The sequence below is a fragment of the Pan paniscus genome, chromosome 6 (genome assembly GCF_029289425.2).
Source record: "Pan paniscus chromosome 6, NHGRI_mPanPan1-v2.0_pri, whole genome shotgun sequence".
NCBI lineage: Eukaryota > Metazoa > Chordata > Mammalia > Primates > Hominidae > Pan > Pan paniscus.
In genome coordinates this window covers 91,401,785-91,423,207 of record NC_073255.2, presented here as the reverse complement: position 1 = coordinate 91,423,207, position 21,423 = coordinate 91,401,785, and the positions used below count along the sequence as shown (strand labels likewise).

Sequence of the window (21,423 nt, the reverse complement as noted above, 5' to 3'; positions counted from 1 at the left end):
TGAATGTTAGCTAATGTTTTTGTCATGTCAACACAAAATTCCCTTGACATCCAGACTTAATACTAGACATTTTTGCTATGTAACTAGTTCTCTGTTTATGTATATTAATGATTCTTAAATATTTAAACAAAATCTGTGAACCCCTCCAGCAGAAATAGTAGACAAAAACTATGCATACAATTTCAGAGAATCCATCCATGGACCCCAGATTAAGGATATCTGATCTACAAAATGGCAATATCTGAAAAGTTTAAAAAGCACTGTTCTTGAAACAAGACTGAATTTTCATCCTTTCACTGTTGGTTCCTATTCAGGGCATTTTATGCTTTTAAGTAGAAATGATACTGTTTAAAGTACTTTTGTCTTAACTCTGAGGTACATTTTCTTATAGAAGCATCAGTGAGTGTAAGAACAACATAAACACTGCTCATAGATAAAGACACCTCCTGACCTGGGCCTCAAACTCCCCTTTGTCCTCACCCAACACTTTTAAGAACTCATTCTGGCCGGGCGCAGTGGCTCACCCCTGCAATCCCAGAACTTTGGGAGGCCGAGGCAGGCAGATCACTTGAGGTCAGGAGTTGGAGACCAGCCTGGCCAACATGGTGAAACCCCGTCTCTACTAAAAATGCAAAAATTAGCCAGGCATGGTGGCGCATGCCTGTCACCCCAGCTACTCGGGAGGCTGAGGCTCGAGATCGCTTGAACCCGGGAGGAGGAGGGTGCAGTGAGCCAGGATCACACCACTGCACTCCAGCCTGGAGGACAGAGCAAGACCCCCGTCTCAAAAAAAAAAAAAAAAAAAAAAAAAAAAAAAAACTCATTCCCACAACTAATTTCACACCATTCTCTCTTTGAACATACCCTCTTATGTTCCAAATCCACTCCCTCCAGTCCCACAACTCTACAATCCTTCAATCTCACCAGAACCTTAAATCCATTAATTTTATTACATTTTTCACCATCCTAACCCCCATGTCTTGCTTTACCCAGATTAAATTTTAGTCAATCATGATAATTAATCTCACATAAACCTATAGTTCCCTTGTCTCTCTTATTCTATTGTATCTACTTGGAAAAACCATAACCCTGATTAACTCACTCTATTTACTCCTGCCCTGCATATGTTCAGCTGAAACACGGCTAAAATAAAAGATAAATAAAAGTGAGTGGTCTCAGCTGGGTGCGGAGGCTCACACCTGTAATCCCAGCACTTTCGGAGGCCAAGGCAGGCTGATCACGAGGTCAGGAGATCGAGACCATCCTGGCTAACACGGTGAAACCCAGTCTCTACTAAAAATCAAAAAAATTAGCCAGGCATGGTGGCGGGCGCCTGTAGTCCCAGCTACTTGGGAGACTGAGGCGTGAACCCGCAAGGTGGAGCTTACAGTGAGCCGAGATCACGCCACTGCACTCCAGCTTGGGTGATGGAGCAAGACTCTGCCTCAAAAAAAAAAAAAAAAAGTGAGTAGTCTCACTTTAAATTCATTGCCAGGCACCTCAAACGGGTCCTCCACATCACCTAGCAAACACAGTATGTTCCTTTAGTCCACTCATGTTCCCACTCTCCTGATACACATCTCATCTCCTCATACCTCCCATGCCTCATCTCCATCATATACAATCAGTTAACAGGTTACAGTCCGGTCCATTTGTCATGATACCACTGCTTCTCTTTTTAAATGTGTATTGAAAAAAAGAAAAACCAAACTCTTTGAGTGGAATGCTTTAAAAAAGATAATTACGAAGAAAAATGCCTGGTAGCTAAAATGCAAACTAATTGAAATAACCAAGTCAAGTAATCCAAAATACAGCCCATTTCAGAAGAAAACTGTTGCTTTATGTGATTAGGGAAAAGACTAGATCAACTCTAGAATACTTGATTTTTATTACCAAAATCAGCTAAGTACATCAATGGCACTCACAGATATGAACATCCAGTTTTTCAACAGAAGGGACTAACCAGAAAAGAGCAACATGGAAAGAAGAAGTCTAAAGACAAATAGGTTAGGCTAGTTTGAGATGAGACTACAGGCAAGAAAACAGCTAAGGATTACTGAATAACGAAATTATGAGCCCCTTAAAAAAGGGTACGGGGAAATGGCTAAGGTGAGATAAATCCCAGGGATCACACAGTAAAACACCTATGCTCTTGTTAGGAGAAAAGCAAATAGGTTTAGTAAAATTAAATAAGCTGTACTATAAAGCCATTTAAATTTTTTTTTATTTTTTATTTTTGAGATGGAGTCTCGCTCTGTCTCCCAGTCCAGACTGAAGTGGCACAATCCTGGCTCACTGCAACCTCCACCTCCCAGGCTCAAGCGACTCTCCTGCCTCAGCCTCCCAAGTATCTGTGATTACAGGTGTGCGCCACCATACCTGGCTAACTTTTGTATTTTTAGTAGAGACAGGGTTTCACCATGTTGGCCAGCCTGGTCTCAAACTCAAACAGGTGATCCGCCCACCTCCGCCTCCCAAAGTGCTGGGATTACAGGCATGAGCCACCCAGCCAGACCCCAATTAAGATTTAAACATTAGGGGCTGGGCATGGTGGTTCACGCCTGTAATCCCAGCACTCTGGGAGGCCGAGGCAGGAGGATCATGAGGTCAGGAGATTGCGACCACAGTGAAACCCCATCTCTAGTAAAAATACAAAAAAATTTAGCCAGGTGCGGTGGCGGGCGCCTGTAGTCCCAGCTACTCGGGAGGCTGAGGCAGGAGAATGGCCTGAACCCGGGAGGTGGAGCTAGCAGTGAGCCGAGATGGCGCCACTGCACTCCAGCCTGGGGAACAGAGCGAGCGACTCCATCTCAAAAAAAAAAAAAAAAAAAAAAAGATTTAAACATTAAAGATACAATGAGAGAAACGAGCCCACAGAACCATGGCTACACGCAGAGGAAAAAAATATGGCCTACACTGAGTAGGATATACTTAACAAATCCCTCTTTTGGCTAAGCTATCTAACTTCAAAGGCCAATTGGCCTTTGAAGAGTTCCAGGCAACTGCAGGTTATTGTTCCTCTGCCCTTTTTGTTGCCTGATTAAAACTGTAATGTGTTGCCGGGCGGGGTGGCTCACGCCTGTAATCCCAGCACTTTGGGAGGCTGAGGCGGGCAGATCACGAGGTCAAGAGATGGAGACCATCCTGGCTAACACAGTGAAACACCGTCTCTACTAAAAATACAAAAAAAATTAGCCGGGCGCGGTGGCGGGCGCCTGTAGTCCCAGTTACTCCGGAGGCTGAGGCAGGAGAATGGCGTGAACCCGGGAGGCGGAGCTTGCAGTGAGCCGAGATCCCGCCACTGCACTCTGGCCTGGGAGAAAGAGCGAGACTCTGTCTCAAAAAAACAAACAAACAAACAAAAAGAAACTGGAATGTGTTGTTCCCCAATCTCCAATAACCATCCTTAGAATGGGCTGACAAAGAGGATTTATAGCTTTACAACATATAAACCCTATCCATGACTCCGGGATTACTTTCCCTAGATGCATAATTTCCTCATTCTAGTTTCCCAGAACTGTATTTCAAAATGCTAGGAAGAATAAGCCAAGATAACTTCTTTAAGACTCCAATCTCTTCATGCACAGTAATACTATCAGTACTCCAAAGAGAATATGGCAGAGACCATCCAAATTGCAGAGCAAGACCCATTACTACCCTGGCAGGAAATAAGAACAAATGTGTGTCCCCAAAAAGTTAACAACCTTCTTCAGTCAGCCTTGGAAAATCTTCAGAGTACACACATACAGGCGGACATTTTTTCTAATGCTCAGAACAACAGATTATATATTTAAAGTCATCCTAAAATGAAATTTATCGCTAAAAAGGAGACTGTTTCATTTTTAGTATTTTAAATAGGTATGTTTTAATAGGGTCTGTTACAATAACTGGGACACTTCTTTATTTACTGATTATAGTTCTATTTTAAAAGAAAAATCACTCACATTTTACATGAGGTTCTTTAAACTTCTTCCACTTAGAAGCATAGTAGTATGAAGAAATGATACAAGAAAATGGTGGGATGGCTTAGCCATGAGGGTCTAGCAACCCATTTTTATTCGTAAGGTGTGTTTTTGTGCCAAGCCACACCATGTTTTTGTTTGTTTTTTTCTTAAAAATGAAAGAAATGAACTCACCCAACCCCCTCCCAATAGGCCGGCTCCCCACGTGAGCAGTCCTTCAGTAACTGGATCATCTCAGCATGGGGCATGCTGGGCAGTCACAGCCAAATGGGAGCCGGCATGGCTGGACTCAGGGGGATCTGAAAAAGTATAAAACCACTTATGTGCTAACAGTGCTCCCTATCCCCCACTCAGCACAGTTAATCTACCAGACTAGCGGATGGGGAGGGAGAAGAAAGGACACCTGGATTACCAGCAGTATAATTTTTGCCAAAGGCCCTTCCTAATTGCTAAACAGAAAAAAATATTTATGACTGTCTCGGCAACATGGAAGGTTGAAAGAAAAAGACAGCGTCCACAATTTTACATTTGTTCCTGTCACTTGAAACTCACCACAACCACAAATATCTGTCTGCAACTCCTGTTTCTTGATTAAAAAAAGGATAAAAATTAAAGAAATTACTTGTAGCAGCTCATTCAGATGCTGCACACAACTTAATAATAAGCAATATAATCTAGGCAGCAAAACCCTGAATTAGCAAACCTTGGCAATCCATATTGATTCTTATCTCACTGTTCTCATTCACCCAGGGCAACATGTTAGAACTCTGAGGACAACACTCAAATAGTGGGCTTTTCTCAATTTCCACATGCCTTTATTAGCAAGTTTGCAAAATTTGTTACTATAAAATATATTTAAAGTGTTCTCAAAATAATATAACTTACTTTTCTTTTTTTTTTTCTTCTAGCAACCCTTCCTTCAACAATATAATTTACCTTTTAAAGTACTTCTGTTCTAACCCCTAACTCACAAACGTTTTTTTTCCTCCCCCCAAAACAGGGTCTCACTCTGTCTGTCACACAGGCTGGAGTGCAGTGGCATGATCACAGCTCACTGCAACCTTGACCTCCTGGGCTCAAGGGATCACCCTGCCTCCATCTCCAAAGTAGCTTGGACTAGAGGCACACGCCACCACACCCAGTTAATTTTTTGTGTATGTAGAAACAGGGTCTCGCCATGTTACCCAGGCTGGTCTCAAACTCATGGGCTCAAGCAATCCTCCCACCTCAGCCCCCCACACTGCTGAAATTACAAGCAAGAGCCACTACGCCCAGCCATACACAACAAACAAACTTTAAGAGCGAGACTTTAAAGAAAAATCAGGCCGGGTGTGGTGGCTCATGCCTGTAATCCCAGCACTTTGGGAGGCCGAGGCTGGTGGATCACAAGGTCCAGGGATTGGGACCATCCTGGCCAACATGGTGAAACCCCATGTCTACCAAAAATAGAAAAATTAGCCAGGCATGGTGGTGGGTGGGTGCCTGTAGTCCCAGCTACTTGGGAGGCTGAGGCAGGAGAATCGCTGGAGCCCAGGAGGCAGAGGTTGCAGTCAGCAAAGACTGCACCACTGCACTCCAGCCTGGCGACAGAGCGAGACTCTGTCAAAGGAAGGAAGGGAGGGACGGAGGGAGGTAGATAGGTAGGTAGATAGATAGACAGACAGACAGACAGACAGATATAGATAGATAGATCAGCCAGGCATGATAGCTCACACCTGTAATCCCAACACTTCAGGGGTCGAGGCGGGGAAGGATTGCTTGAGCCCAGGAGTTTGAGACCAGTCTGGGTAACATGGTGAGACCCTGTCTCTTCAACAAATTAAAAATAAAAATTAGCTGGGCTTCATGGTGCACACCTGTGGTCTTGGCTACTCAGGAGGCTAAGGTAGGCGGATTGCTTGAGCCCAGAGGTCAAGACTGCAGTGAGCTATGGTCACACCGCTGCACCTCCAGCCTGGGTAGAGCAAGATCCTGTCTCAAAAAATAAAAAAATAAATAAAATATGTAATACTATGAGTAATGGACAAAATTATGTCACTGCCTTCTTAAATGATGCACTAAGAATACATCAATTCTTAATGTCCAATTATTCATAACCTGAATCTAATCATGAAGAAATAAACCAAAATCAAAGAGCATTCTACAAAATAACCGGGTTCTATTATTTCAAAACGTCAAGGTTTTGAAAGACAAAGAAAAGCTGAGGGACTGTCCCAGATTAGAAGAGACCAAAGAGACAAGTAAATGTGAACATGTGACACATGGTAGCACAATGGATCCTATTAAAGCAAAACAAAATTGTTTTTTTGGTTAAAAGATTACTGAAGAACTGGGAAAATGTGAGTAAAAACTATAGATTAGATAATAGAGTTATTTCAATGTTAACTTCCTGATTTTGATAACTGTACTGTAGTTATGTTGGAAAATATCCTTGATTTTTTTGTTTTGTTTTGTAGAGATGGAATCTCGCCATGTTGCCCAAGAAGGTCCTGAACTCCTAGACTCAAGTGATCCTCCCACCTCAGCCTCCCAAAGTGCTAGAATTACACAGGTGTGAGCTAGCAAATATCAATGTTTTTAAGAAATTCATATTCCAGTATTCTGTAAAAGGGCATCCTGTCTGGAAAATTACTTGGCTCAGGAAAAAATAATTCATGTGTATATAGACAGCAGATTAGGCCAGATGCAGTGGCTCACGCCTGTAATCCCAACACTTTGGGAGGCTGAGGCAGGAGGATCACTTGAGACCAGGAGCTCAAGACCAGCATGGGCAAGAGTGAGATTCCATCTTTACAAAAAATAAAAAACACAAAAATCAGTTGGGCATGGTGGTGAGCACCGGTAATCCTAGCTAGTCAGAAGCATGAGGTGGAGGACTGCTTGAGCCAGAAGTTCCAGGTTACAGTGAGCTATGATCATTCCACTGCTCTCTAACCTGGGAGACAGCATAAGGCCTACCTCAAAAAAAAAAAAAAAAAAAAAAAAGAGAGAATGATAAACAAATATGATAAATGTTAACATCTGAGGAAATCTAATTAAAGAGTACACAGAAATTTGGTAGTGTTTTGTCAATTCTGTATAAAATTATTTAATAAAATATTAAAATGTGTTAAGAACAAGGATAAATTCATGCAGGATTCCAAATGCCTTAAAGTGTTATTTTCTTCTTACATCTCTAATCCAAAGGCTTCCCTACTAGGATTTATCAGTCTAAAATAAGAGCTCAAACGTGATGGAGAGACTAACAAAATAGGGCTGCAATGTATTACAAGAGGAAAATGAGCTAGAGATTTCATCTTAGATGACAGTTATCACCCAATTGCCTTGTAAATCATTCCTCCAAGTCATTGGGCCTACAAAAAATTATGCTGCCCCTAAAGCCCGAATGTCAGTGGCATTTTTCTCCAACAAATGGAACTTCTTCAAGAAATGAATAGCCAGTTACTTATTATATGCAACATACTATGCTAAACGTTACAAGATATAAAATAAGCAAGGAAGTTCTTATTCTCAAGTAATTTATATTCTACAAAGATTTTAGAAAACCACAAACACACCCTCATCATCATATTAGGTACTCAGGTAACAATCCAAAATTCCTGTATCTTTACATAATTTTCCTCTCTCCCACGTAAGCCCTCACTATGGGTCCTTTGGTAAAACTATTTTATTTATTTATTTATTTGAGACAGAGTCTCACTTTGTTGCCCAGGCTGGAGTGCAGTGGCGTGATCTCGGCTCACTACAAGCTCAGCCTCCCAGGTTCATGCCATTCTCCTGCCTCAGCCTCCCGAGTAGCTGGGACTACAGGTGCCCGCCACCACGCCCGGCTAATTTTTTGTATTTTTAGTAGAGACGGGGTTTCACCATGTCAGCCAGGATGGTCTCGATCTCCTGACCTCATGATCCGCCCAACTCGGCCTCCCAAAGTGCTGGGATTACAGGCGTGAGCCACTGCGCCTGGCCTGCTAAAACTATTGCTCAGAACTCACTCTCTTTACACCTGGTCTCACTCTACAGTAAATGTACTCAGAGCCTGACAGAACATTACATTCTACAAAAACCAAAGAGTATACAGAGAGAGAAAACATCCCATGCCTTTGGATGGATGGGTCCTATGTGATCAACTTTAATCCTCAACAGATTAAATTTCTTCTAGAAAAAGAAAGAAAACAAAGCAATGTTTTAGGTTCTACTTATCATCTGTGTTACTATGTTTTGCCCTGGCTGAGAAGCCAAAGTCCTAATTTTATAAATAGGAAAAACACAGCTTATATACAGAAAACAATCAGTGACATGTCAAATAGTATTAGGAAATAAGAAATTATTGTTTAAGGTAGGGAAAACAAATAATAAACCTGAGTATATGCCTTTAACTTTGTAGACCAGTATTTTACATGAGTCTTAAGTTTTCTGAGTAAAATCACTGCCATCTTCCAGCACTTTAAGCAAGCTTCCATTTCCTAGTCTTAACCTAAATTATAGCCAAATTTCATAACATTAGTAAGTTAAGCCCCCACTAGAAATTCTGGGAGAAGCTTATTTCTTCAGAAATTGCCTTTCAGGTTTTAAGTTCCTGGAGTTCTAGTCTCTCTCTCCTACAAAAATTGTGGATCAGCTGGGCGTGGTGGTATGTGCCTGTAGTCCCCAGCTACTAGTGAGACAGAGGGAGGAGGTTCACTTGAGCCCAGAAATTTCAGGCTACAGTGAACTGTGATTGTCCCACTGCACTCCAGCCTGGGTAACAGAGCAAGACCCTGTCTCTAAAGTAAGAAATAAGTGTGGATCAGCTTTTATGTCTTAGGAAACTCAAAAAATCTTTTACCCATAAAAAGAGTCTTTCACATTATTCACATACTTGAATCACTAAACTAAAATACATAAAACAGAGCTGTAAGATTAGAAAAGAGGAAAATATTAAGGACTCAAGTAATCCAAGAATTAGTCTAAAACCCATTTAGAGATGGTTTCATGGAGTTCTCATATAGTGAAGATAGGAATCTCATGTGAAGACCACAGAAAGCTGAATCATGGTTCCAAACTCTGTGGCAACAAAATGACAGTGAACTCAAATTTCTCCTCAACAAACAAAAACAAACATCTGAGAAAAAATTATAGTTCCATGGAAAATTTAGTCCTGATCTAGAAAAAGCCAATTACTTTCTAAATTTTTCCTTTTAAGCAAATAATAATAATTTAAAGAGCATAACAGGAGACACCACTTATCTTGCTGGTCTAGAATAAGAAAATCTGCTAAGTGCTAAAACCATGACTGGAGGTCTTTACTAATGTTTTGGAGAAATAAAATTATTTTCCAATATGCTTTTGTCACCATAATCAACTTAAGATAATTGAGCAAATTTAGTTGTTATGACTTCAGATGTCTTTATATTTTCATAATTAAATGAAATGGGAAAAAAAGAAATCCTGGAAATGTGACCTGGTTTTAATGGATCAAGAGCCCTTTTCTGGTTCTACGCTGGCCCAGAGACCAAGATGAAAATTATCAGCCAGTATGCTGCGTTACATTTACCAATGAAAGAAGCATTAAGTACTTTCAAAACCTACATTAAAAAAACACCTTAACAGGTAAAGCTTGAAATGGAAAAGAAAATCAGAAATCCTAGGCCAGTGTCTTAAGTCTTGTCATCACTTTCTGTTGGTTCTGATTAGACTAGGCCTCAGATTCCCCATCTGTAAAATGAAATATATATATGTACAATATAACTTCATAAAAATATTTGGAAAATCAAAAGTGATGATTTTAAAAATTACTCCTTCTCGGCCAGGCATGGTGGCTCACATCTGTAATCCCAGCACTTTGGGAGGCCGAGGCAGGCGGATCACTTGAGGTCAGGAGCTCAAGACCAGCCTGGCCAACATGGCAAAACCCCATCTCTACTAAAAATAGAAAAATTAGCCAGGTGTGGTGGCACGTGCCTGTAATCCCAGCTACTCAGGAGGCTGAGAAGAAGGAGAAGGAGGTTGCAGTGAGCCGAGATCGCACTACTGCACTCCAGCCTGGGTGACAGAGCGAGACTCCATCTCAAAAAAAAAAAAAAAAAAAAACTTACTCTTCAAGAGGAAAATACTAGGTTTTCCACTAATCTATCACACACACTGCTCCTCATTCCAGGTTCTTTTCAAGGCTGCCACTGTATGTGATCATCTTGTCCGACATGCAAAATCAGTTTTCATTCTTAGTAACTGGTTAACAAAATACTTTTTATATTTATACCATACCTCATTCCAAAAAGGGTCTGAGGCACAAAAGCACATGTATATAGACTTTTAAAATTATGCTAGCATAATAAAAAATAAATTGAACTGGGGAAGATATTAAATGTGGCCTCTCCCCTACCAACCTCACATAACAACCTGTATGTAACAGATATACCTGAAAAATTTTTAATTCATTATCTGATGTTAGAGTTCAAAACCTGCTATAAATATAAATATACTGGAGCCATCAGAGAAATAATGATGCTTTATCCTGCTGTCCAAAAATTAACAGTGACCTTACCTTGTATGGATCAAGTAAAAAGTCACTGAACTTGCTGGGCAGAGAGTATTTCTTCACCAATTCATCTTCTACGACCCAAGGTGCATTTTCACCAGTACCAGCTCGTAATGCATTATGCCGTATAAAGTATCGAACTATCTCCTTATTTGGTGGGCGCTCTGTACGAATCAAGCTGTCTGCTGGCACGTTACTGATGATCTAGGTTAAAAAGAAACAAATAACTCACCACTGGGGTAAAAAGTAATTACCCAAATGAGAACAAGCAATATACGTTCTCTCCAGAAAAATCAAAATTCCATCTATATCAACAGGGCTACAAATTAGAAAGAAAAATATATAGGCCAGGGATGGTTTCTTACACCTGTAATCTCATCAACTCAGGAGGCCAAGGTATAAAGATTGTTTGAGGCCAGGAGTTAGAGATCGACCTGGGCAATATAACAAGACCCTCTGTGTACAAAAATCAAAATACGCCAATAGTCCTAGCTATTTGGGAGGCTGAAGCAAGGGAATTACTTGAACCCAGGAGTTCGAAGCTATAGTGAGCTATGGTCACACCAATGCACTCTAGCCTGGGCAACAGAGTGAGACCCTATCTGAGAGAGAGAAAACGGAGAATAATTTTCAGAGACAGAATGTCAATTTAAAAATATCCTTAGGCAGTATGTCAATATGTATCAAAGTTTTCTAAAAATATATATACCCTTTCAGCAATTCCTCTCGTTAAGAATTTATCTTAGGAAGTAAATGGACAAAGCTGTTATCAAATGCTTGTAATAGCAAAAAAGTGAGGAACGGGTTGAGAGTTATTACCTAAAGGTACACCAATAAGGGATTTGTTAAATGAAACTATGTACATATAATGGACACTGCAGTCCTATGAAAAAACTTTCTCAATCCAGAAAAATTCATCAGAATCATCTAGGGTACTATTAAAATGCAGATGTTTGGGCCTCACCACACACTTAATGAATCTTATGACTCTCTGGCAGTAGAGGTTAGGAATCAACATATCTAATCACCTCCCCTGGTGACTATCACACACATTAAAATCTGAGAACACTGTTTTGGAAGAAAATTTAATGACATTACAGATGTTTAGCACACTATAAATGAAAAAATTAAGTTATAAAATAATATAAACAGAATAGTTCTACTTTTAAAAGTCACTTAATAGCAGGAAACAGAGAAGGAAGGAATACAAAAAAATTTTTTTTAAAAAGTCACTTAGGAGCTACCTACCATTCACTAAATCTATATTTACCAATTATCTCTGAGCATGACATCAGATACTATCTCTTTCTTATTTGCATTTTCTTTCTTCCTGTAACCAATACTTACTATTTGTGAACAAAATACTTATACTCATCAATAAGAATACAAGTGATACTTAGGGAAGTGGTTAAAACTAAGCATTTTTTTTTTTTTTTTGAGATGGAGTTTCACTCTTGTTGCCCAGGCTGGAGTGCAATGGCGCAATCTCTGCTCACTGCAACCTCCGCCTCCCTGGTTCAAGCTATTCTCCTGCCTCAGCCTCCCTAGTAGCTGGGATTACAGGCATGTGCCACCACGCCCGGCTAATTTTGTATTTTTAGTAGAGATGGGGTTTCTCCATGTTGGTCAGGCTGGTCTCGAACTCCCGAGCTCAGGTGATCCGCCTGCCTCGGCCTCCCAAAGTGCTGGGATTACAGGCATGAGCCACCGGCCTAAAACTAGGCATGTCTTAATCAGCTACCTTGCTGAATGAGAAGAAACTCTGTGAAAAATTGTATTTAACAATATCCAATATTCAAATATAAAAAAATCCTGGCCAGGTGCAGTGGCTCATGCCTGTAATCCCAGTACTTTGGGAAGCCGAGGCAGGCGGATCACAAGGTCAGGAGTTCAAGACCAGCCTGGCCAACATAGTGAAATCCCGTATCTACTAAAAATACAAAACTTAGCCGGGCACGGTGGCGGGCACCTGTAATCCCAGCTACTTGTGAGGCTGAGGCAGGAGAATCGCTTGAATCCGAGAGGCAGAGGCTGCAGTGAGCCGAGACCGTGCCATTGTACTCCCGCCTAAGCGACAGAACAAGACTCCGTCTCAAAAAAGACAAAAAAACAAAACAACCACCTAGGCCAGGCGTGGTGGATCACGCTTGTAATCCCAGCACTTTGGGAGGCCAAGGGGTGGTAGACCACCTGAGGTCAGGAGTTCGAGATCAGCCTGACCAACGTGGTGAAACTCTGTCTCTACAAAAAACACAAAATTAGTCAGGCATGGTGATGCATGTCTGTAATCCTAGCTACTTGGGAGGCTGAGGCTGGAGAATCACTTGAACCCAGGAGGCAGAGGATGCAGTGAGCCGAGATTGCGCCATTGCACTCCAGCCTGGGCAACAAGAGCAAAACTCCATCTCAAAAAAAGAAAAGAAAAGAAAAAAAAAATCCTAACAACCCAGCCAAGGCTTCTGATCACGAACCATAACACCAACAGTCAGAATGGAATCGGACTTGTCAGCATTCTGAGGCAGGAACAAAACAATGTAAATAAAGAAGCAAAAGATTTGGGTTACAATCCTTCCCATTTTCATTTACTGAATCAAGAATTTTGACAGTTATTAAACTTCTCAGGTCTTAGCTGTTTCTTCTGTAAAATGGTTATACCTGAAGACAAATGTGCATTGCCTTCCACACCCAGTCTCCTAATCCACCTAAGATTCTGCACATACAGGTGGTGTAGGAATACCTGAAAAGTAACATTCCATATTTCTTAGAATCTTAGTTCCAATCAGCAAAACGCTTTTTTTTTTTTTTTTTTGAGACGGAGTCTCGCTCTCTGTTGCCCAGGCTGGAGTGCAGGGGCGCAATCTCAACTCACTGCAACCTTCGCCTCCCAGGTTCAAGCGAGTCTCCTGCCTCAGCCTCCTGAGTAGCTGGGATTATAGACGCGCGCCACCACACCTGGCTAATTTTGTTTTGTTTTGTTTTTTGAGAAGGCATCTTGCTCTATCGCCCAGGCTGGAGTGCAGTGGCGTGATCTCCACTCACTGCAAGCTCTGCCTCCCAGGTTCATGCCATTCTCCTGCCTCAGCCTCCTGAGTAGCTGGGACTACATGTGCCCGCCACCACGCCTGGCTAATTTTTTGTATTTTTAGTAGAGATGTGGTTTCACCATGTTAGCCGGGATGGTCTCGATCTCCTGACCTCATGATCCGCCCACCTCGGCCTCCCAAAGTACTGGGATTACAGGCGTGAGCCACCGGGCCCGGCCTGACTGCTCTACTTTTAACTGGGAAGAGTGATTTCCTTGGAAAGTCCATAACTGCTGGGAACAGATTCTTAATTTTCAAACTGAATTTCAAGCTCAAATGTAAATTACTTACACTCTAGTAATTCCTATAAAAAAGAGGAAAAGCATGGTATCTTCTAGGAAAGAAAATATAATTTACATTAACTTGAAGTCATTAATTACTGTAACTACAAAACCACTCAGAATCTGCTGTACATTCATTTACATTTTTCTTCAGCACATTTTCTCCAACAAAAGCAACCCTATGATATTTTCTTAAAGAACATCTATCACATGTAAAAAGTAACGTGTCAACTAACCTTATCTTCATTTTGTAGTTTCACATCATATTTGTGAGGCAGAAATTTTGGAGGAGCCCATTTCCTTTCTCCTTTTTTTAATGAAGTAGGAAGTTTTCGTGGCGATCTACGTGCTCTGTCATCTAGTCAAATCATAGAAAATTAGTGAAAAACGTAATTATTTTAATCCTTTTCATTCATTCATTAACAAGTCTTAACTGAACGTCTGCTCTTCACTAGGCACTGGGTGATGCAGTACAAAAATGAATCATAATGTCCTTAACTTTAAGGAGCTAAAGTCTATGAGGAGAGTCAGCAAGTAAATAACTACAATGTACTATAAATAACTACAATGTAGTAAACAGTGTAATAGAAGTTGGTAAAGAAAAACACTATGAGAGGCCGGGCGTGGTGGCTCACGCCTGTAATCCCAGCACTTTGGGAGGCTGAGGCGGGCGGATCACCTGAGGTCGGGAGTTCGAGACCAGCCTGACCAACATGGAGAAACTCCATCTCTACTAAAAATACAAAATTAGCCGGGCTTGGTGGTGCATCCCTATAATCCCAGCTACTCGGGAGGCTGAGGTAGGAGAATCACTTGAACCCGGGACGCAGAGGTTGCAGTGAGCCAAGATCACGCTATTGCACTCCAGCCTGGGCAACAGAGCAAGACTCCGTCTCAAAAAAAAAAAAAAAAAAAAAAAGAAAAGAAAAGAAAAATACTATGAGAATACAGAGAAGGAATACCTAACTTAGTCTGGAAGGTAGGTAGAAAGATGAGTAAGAATATGACTTGGGCCAGGTGTGGTAGTTCACGCCTGTAATCCCAGCACTTTGGGAGGCCAAGGCAGGCAGATCCCCTGAGTCCAGGAGTTCGAGACCAGCCTGGGCAACATGATGAAACCCTGTCTCTATAAAAAATACAAAAAATTAGCCAGGTGTGGTGGCACATGCCTGTAGTCACAGCAACTTGGGCAGCTAGGGTAGGATGGCTTGAGCCTGGGAGGTCAGGGCTGCAGTGAGCCCTGATCTTGCGACTGCACTCCACGCTAAGAGACAGAGTGAAACCCTGTCTCCAAAAAAAAAAAAAAAAAAAAAAACAGAGAGAGAGAATACGATATGACCTGTTCAGAGATTGCAAGCAATGAGGTGTGGTTAAATATGATGTATACTAGAGTGAAAAAAATTCAAAAAGGTAAGCCAGGGCCATATTAGAAAGGGCCTTGTATACCATTTAAAGAGATTAGAATTTGTCTTGCTAGCACTAGAGAACCAATGACAGACTGTGGCTGTAACTAACTACGGTGCATTTTGGAAAGATCAATATAAAACGGGGCCCATCACAGTGGCTCGTGCCTGTAATCCCAGCACTTTGAGGAGCCAAGGCAGAAGGATCACTTGAGCTCAAGAATTCGAGACCAGCCTGGCCAGCATGGTGAAACCCTGTCTCTACAAAAAATAGAAAAAATTAGCTGGGCATGGTGGCACGTGCCTGTAATCCCAGCTACTCGGGAGGCTGAGGCAGAAGAATTGCTTGAACCCGGGAGGGGGAGGTTGCAGTGAGCCGAGATCATGCCACTGCACTCCAGCCTGGGCAACAGAGCGAGACTCTGTCTCAAAAAAAAAAAAAAAGAAGACGAATATAAAATGGAAAGTTGATACTGAAGATAAGGAAATTGGAAGATACAATGCTAAACATCTGAATTAGACTGGGCACACAGGCTCACACAGGTAATCCCAGAACTCTGGGAGGCTGAGGTGGGGAGACTGCTTGAGCCCAGGAGTTTAAATCAAGCCTTAGCCACATGGTAAGACCCTGTCTCTAAACAAACAAACAAAAAAATTAGGTGTTGTGATGCACACGTGTGGTCCCAGCTACTCAGGAGGCTGAGGCAGGAGGATCACTTGAGCCTGGGAGGTTGAGGCTGCAATGAGCTATGATCACACCACTGCACTCCAGCCTAGACAACAGAGCAAGACCCTGTCTCAAAAATAAACAAACATCTGAACTAATGTAACTGTAATACAGAAGGAAAGAGAGTCAAAGTTCTTCCAGTTCGTGACCAACTAGACGTGAGAATGTTAAAGGTATTTTAACTTTTCTGCCTTAGACACTAGGTGGATGGACGGTGAGCCAAGTAAAAGAATGAGAGAACAATTCTTGTTTACCTGCCTTGGGATACAAGAAGAGTGAAGTCAATTCAGCTTTACACATGTTGAATCTAAATTGCATAAAGGAGGGGCCAGGCGTGGTGACTCACGCCTGTAATTCCAGCACTTTGGGAGGCCAAGGTGGGCAGATCACCTGAGGTCCAGAGTTCGAGACCAGCCTGGCCAGCACGGTGAAACCCCGTCTCTACTAAAAATACAAAATTAGCTGGTCGTGGTAGCGTGCTCCCATAGTCCCAGTTACTGGGGAGGCTGAAGCAGGAGAACCACTTGAACCCATGAGGCGAAGGTTGCAGTGAGCCAAGATCGTGCCACTGCACTCCAGCCTGGGTGACAGAGCGAGACTCCGTCTCAAAAATAAATAAATAAATAAATAAATTGCATATAGGACAGGCAAGCAAAGATCAAGTCTACAGTTAAAAGTCTGACCCAGGCTTGGAAATCACCAGGCTACAAACAGTTAAGAATTCAAACTGTGCCATGAATAGCATATAACATTACACTATGCAAACTGAAAAACAGAAGGCAAAGAATAGAATCCTATGGAAAAAGTCAAAGGAATGGCAGGGAAGGAAGGAAGTAAAGAAACGGAATAGCTGGAGCACTAGGAGACAGTGGTATCAAGCTAAGAGATATGAGTGACCAACAGTATTAAATGTAACAGATACAGCACTATTCACAATAGCAAAGACACAGAATCAACCTAAATGCCAACAATGGACACAAGAAAGAAAATGTGGTACACATACACCATGGAATACTATGCAGCCATAAAAAAGAATGAGATCATGTCCTTTGCAGCGACATGAATGAAGCTGGAGGCTATTATTCTTGCAAACTAACACAGGAACAGAAAACCAAATACTGCATGTTCTCACTTGTAAGTGGGAGCTAAATGATGAGAACACATGGACACATAGAGGGGAACAACACACACTCAGGCCTTTTAAAGAAAAACAACTAATGGGTACTAGGCTTAACACTTGGGTGATGAAATAATTAATCTATGCAACCAAGCCCTATGACATAAGTTTACCTATGCAACAACCCTGCACTTCTACCCTTGAACTTAAACGTTAAAAAATAAATAAATATTAATAAATATAACAGAAAAGTCAAACACAGCCCAAGAAGAAATCTCTGCTTTTGACAATTAAGAGGACACTTGTAAACTTAATAGGAACTATTTCAGGAATATAGAGGCAGAAGTAAGACCACAATAAAACTGATGTTCGGAAAGCAGAGAGAATATTCCTAACCAAAACACTTCTCGACCTCAAGGAATCGCAAGTAATGCCCTTATTACAAAACTTCAGTATCAAAAAGAAGAGGGAAACTGGAAAATACAGATGTTAGCATTCACAATACAGGAGAAAACAAAACTGAAGTATCAACAACTTGGGATGGACCAACTACAATGACACTCTCAGAAGTTTGCTTCGAACTACATTAAGAAAGTACCTCAAAAACCATCTGCACAGATCCAAAACATCTAGACACACAAAATAGAATGGGAGACAGACAACATCACATTCTAATGCAAAGTTTGTACCAGTTAAACAGTGAGCTAACATTTGATCCTCTAATACTCATGCGGAGGGAGACCAATACACACCAAACACTTGGTGCACCTACATTTTTGGAGACAACAATAATCAAGTCCAGTCAAATTCTTTATTAATGAAGGCCTCAGAGGCTGAACGGTCTTCCCAGTGAGCCAAATCTCAATTCTTCAAATTTAAAAACATTATTGTTAGAGTCTCCAGGTCCCTAGGACATCATAGTTTCAGGATTTTACCTGCTCCCGTGTGAGAGGGACTTAGATTACAGATTATGGAGAGAAAAAAGTGCAACTGACCCTTGAACAGCATGGGGGTTAGGGCTCTGACCTCTCCTCCTCTCGCAGTCAAAAACCTGTGTATACAGCCAGGCACAGTGCGTCATGCCTGTAATTCAGCATGAGGCCGAGGCCGCAAGGAGGTCCAGGCTGCACTAAGCTGTCATCACAACACTCCACTCCAGCCTCGGGGCAACAGAGTAAGACCCTGTTTCAAAAAAAAGAGGTCAAGGCAGGAGGATCGCTTGAACTCACGAGTACAAGACCAGCCTGAACAACATCGTGAGAACTGACCTCTACAAAAAAAAAAAAAAAAAAAAAACTACAAAAATTAGCTGGGTGTGGTGGTGCATGCCTACGGTCCCAGCTACTTGGGAAGCTGAGGTGGGAGGATCGCTTCAGCCAGGAATGTCGAGGCTGCAGTGAGCCATGATCGTGCCACTGCACTCCAGCCTGGGTGACAGAGCAAGACCATATCTATGAAAAGCCAAAAAAGGACACTAGGACAATTAGCACTTTACTAGAGAGATGAACTAGCATCACATAAAATTACTGAGGTCACTTCAACAGCAACAGGAGGTCATTAGGAAATGATTACAGTAGTATAGTATGTACTACAGTTCATTTTATTGTTATTATTTAATACTGAATCTTCATATTTTTCTTGACTGAGAATGGTGCCATGTATGGTCTGTGTAAGTTTTGATAAATTTTAACTTTTTATAATAGATTTCTGTATATATTTTATGGTAGCAAATGATAAAACAGACTAGTATCTACATGTATTTTATGCATTTATGACATACCTAACTCTTTGTTCTTTTTTTACAATATTTCTAGGTTACTCAGTTCGTCTCTGAGTTTCTTCAAACTGTCACAAGCCTCCAAAGAATTTTCCAATACATTCATTGAAAAAATATTGAGAGATGGGTAAGTGCCATAAAAAAAAGAAAAAGAAAAATTCCATTCATACGTGGACCTGTAAAGTTCAAACCTATGTTGTTCAAGGGTGAGCTGTACCTAAAACCATCACATTGGCTTATAATGTGAAGATCAGGGTTAGAATTTGCTCTTCCTACCTTGATCACCCTCTAATACATAAATACACATTTCCACTTCAAGACGAAAGGAAAGCAGACTTTCCTTGCCATCTTGAGTAGCTAGCAATGTGCACACAGCTTTTGTGTTTTGTTTTGTTTTTTTTTGAGATGGAGTTTTGCTTTTGTGGCCCTGCTCTTGTGGCACAGGCTAGAGTGCAATGGTGCGATCTCAGTTCACTGCAAACTCCACTTCCTGGGTTCAAGCAATTCTCCTGCCTCAGCTTCCCGAGTAGCTGGGATTATAGGCATCCACCACCACAACCCACTAATTTTGGTATTTTTAGTAGAGACAGGGTTTCACCATGTTGACCAGGCTGGTCTCGAACTCTTGACCTCAGATGATCCACCCTCCTCAGCCTCCCAAAGTGCTGGGATTACAGGCATGAGCCACGGCACCCAGCCCTGCATAGAGCTTTCTAAGCAACTAGAGGAAACGACTTCTCAATGGTCTTAATTATTTAGGGATATTCAAGTGTTTCATGTTGTGGACATTTTAGTTGTTCTATGAATCATAAATGAACAAAATCATGTCTACATAAAAAATCACACATTTAGTTGCTAGAGAACCCTAAAAGATGTGTTCATAATAAAATAAACAGGATCTCATAAAACACTAAGGAAAGCTAATATCAAACATACTAATACTCTCTCTCCTTCCTTCATCCTCTTTCACAACTGTCTCCTTCTTCTGATGGTCCTGAGCAATCTGACTGGAGTTCTCTTTGTCACTTGATGGAGAATCACAGGCACCATCAGATTTCTTCTCAGTGGCCTCTTCATCCACTTTCTCCAAAGGATGAATCTTCACAATCTTCACCTTGAGCATTTTCTCCTTCCCAACCTATAGAGGAGGTAGTAGAGAAAATCAGAGATAATAAACGCCCAGAAAACTGAAGATGTTTAGAATATGTCATCCAATATACATGCCTCCTCAACTAACAAAAAGTGATTGAAACAGTAAAGTATCCAAGTACAATGAACTGTTTTCAACTTTTTTTCTCAGACTTCTAGGTTGAAATATGACAGCCTAAAAAAATGAAATAAATGATCACAATCTAGGTTCATGATTCATGTAAAATGCCAATATACAAGGCCAAAGGGCAATCACTGTACCAGCCTAAAATATGTGAATACAGTTCAAGAATTTACATTTTTGTATGTATTTACTTATTATTATTATTTTTTTTTGAGACACAGTCTCTCTCTGTCACCCAGGCTGAAGTGCAGTGGCATGATCTCGGCTCACTGCAACCTCCGCTTCCTGGGTTCAAGCCATTCTAACCTGCCTCAGCCTCCGGAGTAGCTGGGACTATAGGCACGCACCATCGTGCCAGGCTAATTTTTGTATTTTTAGTAGAGACGAGGTTTCACCATGTTGGCCAGGCGGATCTCAAACTCCTGACCTCAACTGATCTGCTTGTCTCAGCCTCCCAAAGGGCTGGGATTACAGGCGTGAGCCACGGTGCCTGGCCTACATTTAAAAAAAAAAGAAATCAACTGTATATGGATATCCAAATGTTCCAGAACCATTTGTTGAAATAACACCTTTCTCTACTTAATTACCTTTCCACCTCTATCAAAAATCAATTGTGTAGGGCCAGGATTACAGGCATGAGCCACCATGCCTGGCCAGACCCAGGAATTTGAGGCTAGCCTGGGCAATATAGGGAGACCCCATCTTTACAATATAAAATAAAATTAGCCAAGCGTGATGGCATATTCCCATAGTCTTTACGGAGGAGGCTGAGGCAGGAAGATCACTTGAGCCCAGGTTTTTGAGGCTGCAGTAAGCTATGACAGTGCCACCACACTCCTGCCTGGGTGACAGGGTGAGACCCTATCTTGGGGCATTAGAGGGGTGCGAACCACTGCTATGTCCTCTTGACAAACTGACTCATTTTTTTCATTATAAAATGACTTGCTACTTCTTTATCCCTGGTTATATTCTTTAATCTGAAATCTATCCTCTGATACTTACATAGCCCCTTCAGATTTCTTTTGACTTATGTTAACATGGCATGTATTTTTCCATTCTTTCACTTTTATTCTATGTGTTTCTCTCTTATACACAGCAATACCATTTGGTCTTGCTTTTTCTGCCCAAAGTGAGTATTTCTACTGTTCTGTTATTGTTTTAAAGAAATGAGACTTTTGTTATGTTGCCGAGCCTGGCCTTGAACTTCTGGGCTCAAGCAATTCTCTCGCCTCAGCCTCCTAAGTAGCTGGGACTACAGGCACACACCACACCTGGTCAATGTC

At 41.4% G+C, this 21,423-nt stretch overlaps 1 protein-coding gene across 2 annotated transcripts in view; it reads right to left on the bottom strand.

Moving 5' to 3' along the window:
• BAZ1B (bromodomain adjacent to zinc finger domain 1B) overlaps positions 1–21,423 on the bottom strand; it is an 81,910-nt gene that overhangs the window by 38,251 nt on the left and 22,236 nt on the right. For both annotated transcript variants that reach the window (XM_063605902.1, XM_034951426.3), the window contains exons 4-6: positions 19,804–20,005; positions 14,080–14,201; positions 10,486–10,683 (exon numbers count right to left, since the gene is read on the bottom strand). In XM_063605902.1, the coding sequence (XP_063461972.1) occupies positions 10,486–10,683; positions 14,080–14,201; positions 19,804–20,005 (522 nt within the window). The remainder of the gene's footprint in view (positions 1–10,485; positions 10,684–14,079; positions 14,202–19,803; positions 20,006–21,423) is intronic.